This window comes from Podarcis erhardii (assembly GCF_964252035.2).
Source record: "Podarcis erhardii genome assembly, chromosome: 10".
NCBI lineage: Eukaryota > Metazoa > Chordata > Lepidosauria > Squamata > Lacertidae > Podarcis > Podarcis erhardii.
Window position 1 is genome coordinate 73,820,430 of NC_138500.1, and position 13,906 is coordinate 73,834,335.

Below are 13,906 nucleotides of genomic sequence, written 5' to 3' on the forward strand. Positions count from 1 at the left end.
GAAGGTCACAAATACTGGTGGAAAAAATGTCTTATAGTTTCATTCATCTGCCCTGAAATGAATGGAAGCTCTGAAGGAGCTGGGTATGTTTGGACTGGAAAAGAGGAGACTGAGAGGAGATAGAATAGCCATCTTCAAATGTCTCAAGGGCCGGCACATGGAAAAGAGAACAAGCTGGTTTTCTCTTGCTCTGGAGAGCAGGGCTCAAACCAATGGCTTCAAGCTACAAGAAAGGAGATTCTGATGAAACATCAAGAAGGATTTTCTGACAGTAAGAACAGTTCAACAGTGAAATGGACTCCCTTGAAAGGTTGTGGACTCTCCTTCCTTGGAGGTTTTTAAGGAGAGGTTGGGTGGCCATCCATCATGGATGCTTTAGCATTGCAGGGGGTTGGACTAGATGACCGTGTCACCTGTGGAGAAATGCATTGGACAGTGAAATACAGCTTTAATGGAGCTATACCACCCTCTGCATAATTGCATTTCTCTTTATGGTTCACAGGATTGTACTATTCCTTTTCATATTTCCTTTGTTGAGGGGACTTCCGGGTTAGCGCGATCGGCTAATGGCGGATTCCCTCCGAGCTCCGGCTCTGCTGGAGACGGGTCTTGCCGCGACGGCGATGCGGAGACCCTCAAAAACCGCAGGCGCGGAAGCCTGCGGACTTGGTGACTCGGCGGGCACCTTAAGCGCCCTCCCCGACCCACAAAGAGCCTTTTTAAAGGCTACGGAGAGGGTACGGAGAGTGGCGTGGTGCTGTGAGTAGACCGCTACTTCAGTGGAGCGAAGCCGCGTGCCATGGCCGGAGAGCGCTGACTTTTTCCCCAAAATTTGGACTTGAAAACAAACAACCCGTGAGTAGAACGGAATTTGGACTTTAAAATTCTTACCTTTGAATTCGGTAGGAACGGGGGATGTCCTAAAGGGAAGTCCGCACCCCCCCTACCTACAAACGATTTAAAGCAAGGATCGGAGAACTAAGGTGGAGAGATCATTGTTTTCTCGGTGTCAGATAAAAGACAATAATTCCATGAATTTGACAGAAGAAGTTTTTGTGCTGGAGAGTAAGAGCGGAATTTTAGAAGTTTTTGTGTAAACCCCCCCCCGGGAGCGTCCGGTGTGTGAGCCTGAGGAGAAAGAATAAGGAGTTTGACAGCTGTCAAAGGAGCTGTCAAACGGGCAGTTAAAGTTAAAAATTTTACTACTTAATATCTCTCTGGACTAAACGTGTTACATTTGAATCAAAGTGGTTGGGAACAAAGTAGTAATAAACAACAAAGTAACGGATTGTTGGAAAAGGATTAATAAGTAATTAGAATCCCCCTAGGGGGAACTTTGAGACATTACAATGGCTGCAGATGGAAAATTACAGGCAGAGATAGAAAGAATGTTTTTTCTCGTGGGAATATTGCAAGAGCAGAGCATGGCTATGAACAAAGAACTTATGACCTTGACTTCTAAAACAAGCAACTCTGCTGAATGCATAAAGGACCTGACTGGAAAAAAATCTGCAGCTGAACCAGAAGAGATATCTTTGGAACTGGTGGAGAGGGAAGAAGGAGTGGAGAAAGTACAGGTGGAAAATACCAACCAGAAGCCTATATTGTTAGAATATAAAGAAGATCTTTGGATTACAAATCTGCGAAAGATGCGAAAGATGAAGGAGGAAGCCCCTGGAGTACTTGGAATACTGGAATTTAAAAGAGATAAGAAATATGATCGGGACTTCCTCTTTGAGTATTGGAGATCAGTCGACCTTTTGCAGCAGCTGCTTTCAAGTATTTTGGATGGAAGAAAATTTGATGTGACTGTGATAGAACTCCTTCGAGACCTGAGGACCAACAAAAAGGGCTACCAACAAAACCGGCAGAGAGAGACTGACAGAGATTTGAAGGCCTTGGATGTGAGGAATCCAGGCTAAGAACTGTTTTTGTGGACATTTATTTGGGAAGGGACGGAAACCGGGGTAGGGAGGGAGGGGAGAACAGAATTTCAAAATTTTCATGACTTTTGTGTTTGGCCATTATGACCTATACTTAATATAAAAAGGGGGAAATTCGTGGAAGGGAATCTGGGTCGACCTTAGAAAAGGATTTAATATTTATAAGAGAATTGGATAAGTAAAATTTGGCCAAGTAAAAAGAGCTAAGCTTCAAAATAATAATAATATGTTAAGGATGAGGGACAAGAACTTGCTGAGCTAACTATTAGAATTGGGATGTATGAAGGGGGTGGGTGGGGGGAAGTCAGGGAGTGGGGTCAAGAAAGTAAGGATATGAAATTATACATGTTTTGTCTTTGTCTTTTTGTGTGTTTGTGATGTCTTTATAAAATGTGAAAATCCAATAAAAAATTATTTTAAAAAAACATATTTCCTTTGTTGAAAATAAAGTAATAAAAATAATTTTGATAAATGCAACAATACTTTGATTTTTAAAGTACCATTGATAAACACCACTGATAAGCTATGACACACAAGAATTGCAAGTATTTTGTGTCCCTTTTAATTAAAGACTGCAAAACAGCACCACTGATCTACACCAGAAAGGCCCTCACCATAAAAGAGTTGATGGTCATTGAACTGAATTAAGAGCTGCATGTTGTTCTTTACATTCAAGTTTCAGGTTCTCCCAAGCCCTCCTTAGTAGTCTGCCTGGTTCTGCTTATAGATCTAACATGTTTCAGATCCTAACTGGTCATACTTCAGGGAAATCTAAAATCTTTAAAAATAAAAATACCGTACATAAATAAATGGTATACATCCTCTGCTATACCCTGTATTCCATTCTGTATCCAATTATGAAAGAGGAAAAAAATGGTTAACATAGTGAAAAGATAGCAAAACTTTTGTATCTACTAGACTTGAGAGAACTATTCTGATGACGAATGAACAGGGACCCCTAGGAATTGTTTCCAGGAAAGGGACATAGACAACGGCTTACACTAATTAGCACCCAAGAAAGCCCAAGCAATATAAATCAGTGCTAGTGCCTATATTTGCATTCTCTTGAACAATGGATGCTGTCAACCACGTGTAGTATTTTCTAGCACAAACGCTGAACCTTGATTTCATTCTTCATTTTCTAATACCAAAGTGAATGGGACGGTCCAGTACTAGAGTAGCTGAGAAGGAAGATCCACATTTCTTCAAGCAACTGTTTTAAATATTCAGAAATCCTCACCATTCCCTGAATATCAGTAATATTAAATCTGGCACAAAGATTATGCTCTGATAGTTCAACAAAATCTTTATAACATGCATATAAAGCCCAGGCAATGCTGTCTTTTGTTGTCAGCGAAAAGGATCTTCATAGTGCCCAAGATGAAACGACTGGCAATCAGAGTGCAACACCTCATTTGTGTAATTTCCTCCCCACAGACCCATCTGGCAACTACTTTTCTATCTTTTGACGCGTACATGTGTTTGTGTGTGTGTTTTCCTAGTCCATTTTAGGGTCTGAGTTTTATTGTTTTAATCTGCTTTTAGTATATTTGTAATTCTGATTTTGTACTGTTTATAAGTTTTCTTATTAAGCGGACATGAAAAAATTAGTTGGTGTACAAAATATTGTAAAAAGCACTTGTTTTTTTTAAATTTTTTACATTTATATAATTGATGGTAGAATAAAAATAAATTTAAAAGTATCAGGATGATATGAGGGCAGTTTAGCTAGTTTCTAATATTACAACACAAAGAAGAGCAGTAGGGTAAAATTGTGTGTGTGAGTGTGAGAGAGAGACAATATAGATATAAACAAACTATTTTAAGACAAAAATTAATTTTTATTTGTCTGCACATGTTTGACATTAAAGTGACCTGTCATATTCAGCTATGCTTCATTTATGCAACTTGTCTAAGTTCTAACTTTGGATACCATCAGGACTGAGCTTCCAATAAAAAATGACGGCTCACCTTTGTTTGAATCAATTGATTTGGCCCAAGCTGTGTCCCATGTAGAACAGGTATGCAAACCTCTAATTCTTCCATACCTTCTCTCCTTCCCCTTCCACACCAAAGCAGACCATCCAATTATATACGTAACAGTGTATACAGCAGGGATGTGGAACCTATTGCCCTGCAGATGCTGCTGGACTACAACTCCAATAATCCACTGCCCATGTTGGCTGCAGCTAATGGGAGTTGTAGTCCAACAATGTCTGGAGGGCCAGAGGTTTCCTACCCCAATGTACAGTGATCATCCATACCTACATGAGGATGTCTATAAACTGTTCAGCAGCTGGACAGTACCCAGATCTCCAACAAGAAATAAAAACCAAGCTCTTGCTATCCATTGCAAATCTGTACTGGAAAAACTAGAGGATTTTCTTTAGTCCGCTAGTCAATAGAAAAATAATAATAAACATTAGGAACAAGTTAAAGACCATGGCTTAGTGACAGTCGTACCTTAGTTGTCAAACGCCCTAGAACTCGGACATTTTGGCTCCCGAATAATCGAAACCCGGAAGTGACTGTTCCAACTGTCGAACATTCTTTTGGAAGCCGAATGTCCAACGGGGCTTCTGCAGCTTCCAAATGGCTGTAGGAGCTTCCTGCAGCCAATCAGAAGCCGCGATTTGGAAGTTGAATGCTTTGGAAGTCGAAAGGACAATTCCATGCAATAAAACACCGTGTGCCAGTATGCATGCCTGGGGCATTTAATTCATAATGACTTCACAAGGTTGCCAGTCAAATGAAATCAGACATTCTGATCTAACAAACATTAACAAACAAAGCACAGGGCTTTGGGCATAAGGAACATATTAAAAAAACTCTCAATTTGTGATTACTTCCTGCTAGTGCAATACCTTACAAAAGACTGAATATCTTGTCAACAGGGAGATGTTTTCCCAGAAGCACAACACCAAACGTCCTTCCGCAGGATTAAGGCTCAACAGTAATGTACAACTTTTTTAAAAAAAGTCCTCCCCTCCCCACCTTCTCAAGAAGTTCAAATTTTATGGTCAAGTCCCAACACCTCTGGTGGTTAATCTGGAGCAGGTTGACTATGACTGCCACTTCTTGTTTTCAGCTGTGATTGAGCAATGTCAGCTAAAGCATTCTGTATCTTCTCCAAAAGCATATCCCCACGATAAACCACCTCTTCAAGACGTGCAGCTGCCTCGTGATTCTCTTCCTCCAAGCGATGCAAACTGGCAGCCTATACATTTGGGAAAAACAGAAACGCCGACAGCACATCTGTTTAGTGTTTTAAAATTGAAGAGGATTGACTCTTGTGGGGGGGGGGGAGGAGGAGGTAAGAGTCATTTCTGGGACCCTCTTATTTTTAGCCTGTGAATAGTTGGTGTCTTATAACACATTGTAATACTGCATGTTATTACGCATTTCAGTAACACAGAACCTGAAAAGTCTAATACTGTACAGTTTCATTTACTGGAGATAACTCTCTTAATGACTTCGCAGAAGTGGAAGAGCACATGCTTTGCATCCAAAAGTCCCTCCAGGGCTGTGAAAACACCACCACCTGAAACCCTGCAGAGTTACTACCAGTCTGTGTTGACAATACTAAACGAGATGGACCAATGGCCTGACTTGGTACGCACCAGCTTCCTATATGCTGACACCCCCTCAAGCACTCAAAAGTGGACTTCTTATTTAATTTAAATTTTTATCTTCCCTATCCAAAGAGCCCAGGGCATCAAACAACCATGTAGCAAAATAGAATTAAATACATTTTTAATGTTTAAAAATAGATATAAAACGTTGTTTTTAAAAAACAGGTATATACCCCCACAGCTAATAATTTCTAAGTTATCAAGAACTGTATTTAAGATAGGTTAAGCTTTTTAATGGTCACAGCAGGAACTAAGCCAGTCTTCAGTTCTTGGGCAAGCTACCAGAACATAGCAACCTCTCAACTCCAGGTTTGGTCCATTTTCATATAGTTATAGCCCAAGTTATAGAACAAAAACAACCTTGATTGTTCTAAGTGCATTGTCTACATCAATCAGGAGTTGGTGTTTCTGCTGGATCTGCAGAGGTTTGATATCATAAAATTGGGTACACTTCTGGACTAGCAGGCTGAAATGGGGCTTTGGCACCACAAATCATTCTGGGAAGTGCAGTTCCAGAAGGGTGTTCTGGAAGACACGTTTCGGTCAATGGTTCCCTACAGAGATCACCACCCCCACCAAAGAAAATGCTGTCTGACATTTACATAAGAGGTGATAAAACATACTTCTCCAGATGCTGGACTTCCGCTCCCATCAGCCCCAGCCAGCACTGCCAATAGTCAGGAATGATGGGAGTTTGAGTCCTGCAGCATCTGGAGGGCCACAGGTTCTCCGCCCCTTACTTAGAGTGTACAGCATTAGCAGTTATTATGGACTTCTCTGTGCCAGTCATGGTTGTTTCATATTCTTAGCATCCAATAGTAAACAAAAGCAGTATTACACAAAGCATGAGCCAGTTAAATTTCATTTTTACTTGTAATGTGGCTGTTGATTCTTCACTGGGCAAGGAATCTATTAATACGTCAATATCCTTGGCAGTTCTTGCAATCAATGCAGCAAACAGCTGGGCATATTCTGTAGAAGCAACAACATGGACACCATCTTTATAATTATTGCAGAAGATCAAGTTGTTCAAGTCATAGTTTAAAATTTCAAGATGCACAATAATTTTTACTGTATAATGGCAGATATTTTTATTATTTTACTTGTTTTCTTCAAATTTTTACAATAACTACTGCAAAGATTTACTGTACAGCACATGGGAATGGAGTACAGAAAGTCTAAAACAACACATTTCCCTACAGAGTGCAAATAAGTTGGATCTAGTGTTGGTTTTGCCTAAGCAGAAAGCACTTTGTTCATGCAAGGCAGGGCACCTGATTTTCAACAATCCCACTGCCTGTATTGGAATGCGGCAGCAAGACTGGTGACTGGGAGTGGCTGCCGGGATCATATAACACTGGTCCAAAAGGATCTTCACTGGCTCCCAGTACGTTTTCGAACACAATTCAAAGTGTTGGTACTGACGTTTAAAGCCCTAAATGGCCTTGGCCCAGTATACCTGAAGGAGTGGCTCCACCCCCATTATTCAGCCCAGACACTGTCCTCCTCCTCTGAGGGTCTTCTGGTGGTTCCCTCACTGCGAGAAGCGAAGTTAGAGGGAACCAAGAGGAGAGCCTTCTTGGTAGTGGCACCCACCCTATAGAACGCCCTCTCTTCAGATGTTAAGGAGATAAAGAACTACATAACATTTAGAAGACATCTGAAGGTATTGGGAAGTTTTTAATGTTTGATGTTTTACTATGCTGTAAGCTACCCAGTGACTGGTGAAACCAAGCCAGATGAACATGGTATAAATAAAATTATTAATTATTATTATTATTACTACTACAATTATTATTATCCATTACAGAGGGTCCCCTAACACTTGGGAGAAGCTTTGCTGTGGGAGACTGGAGACTTAAGGGGTGTGTGTGTGGGTGGGATCAGTAATAAGTGCTCCAACCTGCATGAGTGGAAGTGTCTTCTCTATGCGGAGGTGTACCTAGGCTCTCATGCACCCTTGGCAAAAAGCTGTATCAGCATCTCCAACCAGAAACTCAAGAAGTTTGCTTTTGTTGTCTTAAGTGTTCTACCAGTGGACGGCAGGGGAAGCTCATAGCCACTCCGAGCCAGAGTGGAGAAGTACATTTTTTTTGCACCCACTTGGGCCTGTGCCATGGGATAACCTGGCCAATCCCTAGGTATGTCCCTGCTACAATGGCAAAGCCTCCACAGGATAGGTTCTATTATGTGAGTAGTCCATTAACGAACAGGAAACAATATTATGAGATGTGAGCATCGCAATGACCATATAAGCTTCACAGCACAATCCCTTTGCATATTTACTTAAAAATAAGTTCTACAATGTTCAGTGTAGCTTACTTGCAGCATCTCCAGGCTGCAATCCTAAACACGCTTACTAGGTAGTAAGGTCCACTCAACATGGTGAGACTTGTAAGAATCACAGAATTGGAAGGGACCCCAAAGAGTCCTCTAGTCCAGTGTTTCCCAACCTTTTTTGGGCAAAGGCACACTTGTTTCATGAAAAAAATCTCGAGGCACACCACCATTAGAAAATGTTTAAAAAATTAACTCTGTGCCTATATTGACTATATATAAAGTACAGTGGTGCCCCGCAAGACGAATGCCTCGCTAAACGAAAAACCCGCAAGACGAAAGGGCTTTCCGATTTTTTAGCGGCTTCGCAAGACGAATTTCCCTATGGGCTTGCTTCGCAAGAAGAAAGCCCATAGGGAAATCTCCGGGACAGCGGGGAACCCTCCTCCCACCGCAAGCCCTGGGAACAGAGGAGAAGCTGCGCACCTTCCCCTCTGTTCCCGGACCTGTCCTGAAGGCCTGCGGCGGGAGGAGGGCTTTCCTCCCCACCGCCAACATTCAGAATGCTGTTCTGAATGTTGGCGGTGGGGAGGAAAAACCCTCCTCCCACCGCAAGCCCCGGGAAGAGAGGAGAAGCTGCGCGCCTTCCCCTCTGTTCTGGGACCTGTCCTGAAGGCCTGCGGTGGGAGGTCCGGGAACAGAAGAGAAGGCGCACAGCTTCTCCTCTCTTCCCGGGGCTTGCGGTGGGAGGAGGGTTTTTCCTCCCCACCGCCAACATTCAGAACAGCATTCTGAATGTTGGCGGTGGGGAGGAAAGCCCTCCTCCCGCTGCAAGCCTTCAGGACAGGTCCGGGGCAGCAGGCTGCTATCCGCAGCTTGGAGAGCCCTGCGGGGAAGTCCTGCAGGGCTCTCCAAGCTGTGAATGTCTGCCCCGCGCGAGGGGCGCTCTGCTTAAGAGCGCCCCTCGTGCAGGGCAGCAGGCTGCTATCTGCAGCTCGGAGAGCCCTGCGAGGAAGTCCGGCAGGGCTCCCCAAGCTGCAGATGTCTGCCCCGCCCAAGGAGCGCTCTGCTTAAGAGCACCCCTCGTGGGGGGCAGCAGGCTGCTATCCGCAGCTTGGAGAGCCCTGTGGGGAAGTCCTGCAGGGCTCCCCAAGCTGCAGATGTCTGCCCCGCGCGAGGGGCGCTCTGCTTAAGAGCACCCCTCGTGCGGGGCAGCAGGCTGCTATCCGCAGCTTGGAGAGCCCTGCGGGGAAGTCCTGCAGGGCTCCCCAAGCTGCAGATGTCTGCCCCGCCCAAGGGGCGCTCTGCTTAAGAGCGCCCCTCGTGCGGGGCAGCAGGCTGCTATCCGCAGCTTGGAAAGCCCTGCGGGGAAGTCCTGCAGGGCTCCCCAAGCTGCAGATGTCTGCCCCGCCCAAGGGGCGCTCTGCTTAAGAGCACCCCTCGTGGGGGGCAGCAGGCTGCTATCCGCAGCTTGGAAAGCCCTGCGGGGAAGTCCTGCAGGGCTCCCCAAGCTGCAGATGTCTGCCCCGCGCGAGGGGCGCTCTGCTTAAGAGCGCCCCTCGTGCGGGGCAGCAGGCTGCTATCCGCAGCTTGGAAAGCCCTGCGGGGAAGTCCTGCAGGGCTCCCCAAGCTGCAGATGTCTGCCCCGCGCGAGGGGCGCTCTGCTTAAGAGCGCCCCTCGTGCGGGGCAGCAGGCTGCTATCCGCAGCTTGGAGAGCCCTGCGGGGAAGTCCTGCAGGGCTCCCTAAGCTGCAGATGTCTGCCCCGCGCGGAGCTCCCGCCGGGCGCGCAAGGCTTGGGGCGGCAGCCTGTTGCCCGAAGCACAGGGAGCCCTCCGGAGGGCTCCCCGTGCTTCGGGCGAGTGTCTGCAAGCCTTGCGCGCCTGGCAGGAGCTCCCGCCGGGCGCGCAAGGCTTGAGGCGGCAGCCTGTTGCCCGAAGCACAGGGAGCCCTCCGGAGGGCTCCCCGTGCTTCGGGCGAGTGTCTGCAAGCCTTGCGCGCCTGGCAGGAGCTCCCGCCAGGCGCGCAAGGCTTGGGGCGGCAGCCTGTTGCCCGAAGCACAGGGAGCCCTCCGGAGGGCTCCCCGTGCTTCGGGCGAGTGTCTGCAAGGCTTGCGCGCCCGGCAGGAGCTCCCGCCGGGCGCGCAAGGCTTGGGGCGGCAGCCTGTTGCCCGAAGCACGCGGAGCCCTCCGAAGGGCGCCCCGTGCTCCGCGCTGCCAGCTGCCGCCCCAAGCCTTGCGCTCTCGCCCGCCTCCCTCCCACGGCACACCAGGCAACGTCTCGCGGCACACTAGTGTGCCGCGGAACACCGGTTGGGAAACACTGCTCTAGTCCAATCTCCTGCAATGTAGGAATCTCATAGAATAGGTTAAAACAAGCATAGAACAGGTTAAATGACCTTACTATGCAAGCGACAATACACAAATACCAGAGTTTCACAGATTTAGTTTGTTATAAGATGCTTCACATCTGAACAATTGGAGGCAGGGAAGCATCACTATAAGTCAGAAAAGTGGTATATTCCTGCAGTCCATAGTCCCCAGGCTGTCCAACGTATAGCCACAAGAATCCCTCCTTATAGAAGGCAAACAAAAACTTACGGTGGTATGAATATGTCTTAAAGGTTCATTCAATGTTTACTTGGAGGAATTACTCATGGACAATTAAACTGAGGCAAATGTTAGCGGCCTCTCTTACATCAGTTGCAGAGAACCTTGAGCCCTCTAGATTTTGGTAAACTATCAGCTCCCATCACTGGCCATGTTGGAGTTGGAGTTGGAGTTCCCACACCTGCTTCACACACTTGTACATCCTAAAAATAATCCCTGCCAATTCATTATTGATTAAAAAGCTGTTAAGGAAGAAAGTTACATAAATTTACTTTATTAAAAAGTAAAGGACAAATACTGGTTTTCATTGTTCTTGTTACATCTGTTTCCTTTATAAAACCATTAAGACATTTTTAAAAAGTAAAGAACAGTTCAGAATTAAAAAGAGATTCCCATTTTACATTACAGTGCATTATTTTACTCTTCTCTCCCTGAAAAGTATTACAGGGAAGTTTACTTGCCTTCTGTAGGATTAGTAGGCTGATCCTTGTTTATTGCCGTTTGAATATTGGTGAAGGAAGCGGGTGGGGCACACTGCTGCAATACTCCAATCGCATTACAAAATTGATCTGCAAGCTATTGACAAATACAAAATACACGAAGCATCAGCCGTCACTGTTCAGGCATCTCAGGAAGCCCCTTTTTGTGCCCAGGCTCTTTCCCTGACTCACAAGCTTGGACCTTACTAATGTTTTTATGACCCTCTTTCTACTGCTTTACCCCTGCGTTTTTGCTTAGGGGTTTTAACTAATGGGCTCTTCAGAAAGGCTTTTAGATATAAATAGTAACACGATCAGCATCACAACACGCGCAGCCACGGGCGGGCGGGCTCGCTCCCTCCCACCCCCCACCCCCCCCCTTTCAAGGGGCCCGGGGATGTTCCGCTCAAGGCCCAGGCCCCGTCCCGGGCGGAACGCGGCCTCCCTCACCGAGTTCACCGCATCCTGCAGCTGCGTGAGGCGGTCCGCCATTGCGCGCCAGTCCCGGCATCCAGAGGCGGCGCCCTCTTCCTCCGCTCCTCATTGGGCGAGGCCAATGTGGCAGCCAATGGACGGAGCAGGAGCGGGGAGGCGGGCTTTGAGGTTGCCAGGGCGACGCCTCGGAAGCGTTCCCTTTTTGGTCCGACTCGCTGCCGGTGCCATAGCGGAAAAACCTCAACCAAACCCAGGCGAGAGTCGCGTCTCTGCGGCAGCGAGAACCGTTTCGTGGTGCGCCCTCTGTCGGAGAGGAGGAGGCGCTGCCGCTCTCATTTTGAGAAGGCAAAAAGGGGGAAAGTCTTGGGGCGCCTTAAAGACTAGCAAATTGTAGCTTGAGAGTTTTGGCTGCGTATGGCACACATGGCAGCAGAATAGTAAACGGTGAGGTCAGAGGAAAATGAAAGTAATACGTTATTAGCAGTGAAATACACTAAGTTGAGGCAGTGGCCATGGGCAAAGCAGTGTTGGCGATGGCATACATGTTTATTTTATTGATTTAATGAAATTTATATACTGCTTGATTGCAGTAAAACCACTAAGCTGTTTACGATAAATATTAAAAGCATCAATAAAAACAGTTAAAGTTCATTAAAACCAACAGTGAAAACTATCAAGGCACATCAGCACCTACATGATAGGCTTTCCGAAACAAAAATGTTTTCAAGCAGACACTGAAAGGAGTACAGAAATCAATAGGCAGGAAGTTCCAAAGTTTAGGTGTCACCACATTAAGAGATTTTGTTACAACTGTGGAAAGTGATGTTCTCGTTTTGTATTTTTCTGCTGTGAATCTCCCTGGGATCGTCAGGTGAAAAGTGGTATACAAATTAAATAAATGCTAAGAATAAGCATTATGAGGCACCAAACTAATAATGGTACCAGTTCCGCAGGTTTAAGCAAGTGAGTGGGTGAACATGGGGTAAGGCAATCCTGCAGATATATCCTGGCATTTGTAAGCTAGTGTGATTAAAATGTCACTATTCCTATTCAAATCATTTGTTAATAGAATTGGACCTCTAAATAAATGTGCTACTCTTTAAGGTGCCACAAGAGTCTTTGGTCTTGATAAATTATGTGGCTGCACATTGCAGTCTTCCCTTGTTTGTGCATAACCATCTCCAATCCACAAAAGCTTATGTAATAATACATTTGTTAGTATTTTAAGATTCTACAATACTCTTTTGTGGTGTTTGCTGCAACAAACTAACCCAGCTTCCCCTCTGATTGGCAGTAGAGAAACAGATGGAGCTGCAAGAGCTTTCAGCCTCTGTACACTCACTTGGAGTAAATGTGTGCAGGACAGGGCTGCACACAGCACCATAACTTGGTGGTAGAGAACAGGGTTTACATGCAAAAGGTCCCAGCTCTAATCCCGGGACTCTGCCTGAAACTTGCAGAGTCAGTGTTGGCAACATTGAGCTAGCTGGAGCAATGGTCTGACTTAGCGTAAGGCAGTTTCTGACATTTCCAATTTCTCAGGAAGTTCTGTTGAAATCAGTGGTGATGTATTATGAAAGGCTGTGAAAAGGATGCTGTCAACCTCTGTATAGCTCATTCGGTAGAGCATGAGATTCTACACCTGTTGAATTTTTGCAAATCACGCAACTGTTAAAAGCGCACACAAAAAATGTCTTTCAAGAAAAAACACACAAGACTAGTTCTTTCTGCACTTACCTGCTAGGAAGAATCACTGATCTCTGCAAGATTTACTTCTGAGAAACATGTATCTGACAGGGATATTACTATGGAGAAAACCTCATTTGACTCAGAAATAATTGAGCAAACAGGGCTGCATCTACACACATATATAAAACGCTGTGAAAATGCTTTTATTAAAAAATATTTAAAATTATATATGGAATTTTTCATTAGCTCGCTCACACCATCTAGTGTCACATTTGTATAATGCACTTAAAACACACTTAAAACGTGTGTTTGTGCTGAAAAAGATGGCAACTCTAATGAGTAACACCAGCCTCTTTCAGGGCCCCTAAACCTGCACATCAGCTCAGGGGGTAAGCCCCACCCAGCACAATCGAGCACAAGACTTGGCGCACATACGCGATTTGAATGGCCCCTTGAGGGAGGGTGGCCCCTCCAAGATGGGTGTAGCCCAGAGGGGGCAGAGCGCCTGACAAAACCTCAACCACTTTGGCTGCCCCCTCCATGGCTGCGCCCATGCCCCCCAAGGCTCCTAGGCACCAGCTCCTTCTGCCCCCCCCCCCCTGGTTTTCTTCGGTCCCTCTAGTCTCGCCTGCTCCTTCGTCCCCTGCCAAGGTATTTTCTTTCCAGAATGCAAGGCTGCATTTCCCCCTTCCCACCCCAGTTGCTGGCGGGTTAGTTAGTCCCCTCCACACTCTGGAAGCAGGCAAGCCTTGTTATTTCATTTTAAGGTGAACTGAATTTTCAAGCATTTGACATTGGGGGGAGGCGGCGGCCTTCCCAGGCAGATGCCGACCAAGCAAGGGG

General features: G+C 45.9%; 1 protein-coding gene across 1 annotated transcript; it reads right to left on the bottom strand.

The window, feature by feature from the left end:
* Positions 1–3,763: 3,763 nt before the first annotated feature.
* Positions 3,764–11,552, bottom strand: MED21 (mediator complex subunit 21). Its single transcript, XM_081879394.1, has 4 exons — positions 11,390–11,552; positions 10,922–11,036; positions 6,447–6,547; positions 3,764–5,160 (listed from the first exon to the last, which is right to left on the bottom strand). The coding sequence occupies exons 1-4, from the start codon at positions 11,429–11,431 to the stop codon at positions 4,987–4,989; spliced, it is 432 nt and encodes a 143-aa protein (XP_081735520.1). The 5' UTR covers positions 11,432–11,552; the 3' UTR covers positions 3,764–4,986.
* Between the last annotated feature and the right edge of the window lie 2,354 nt (positions 11,553–13,906).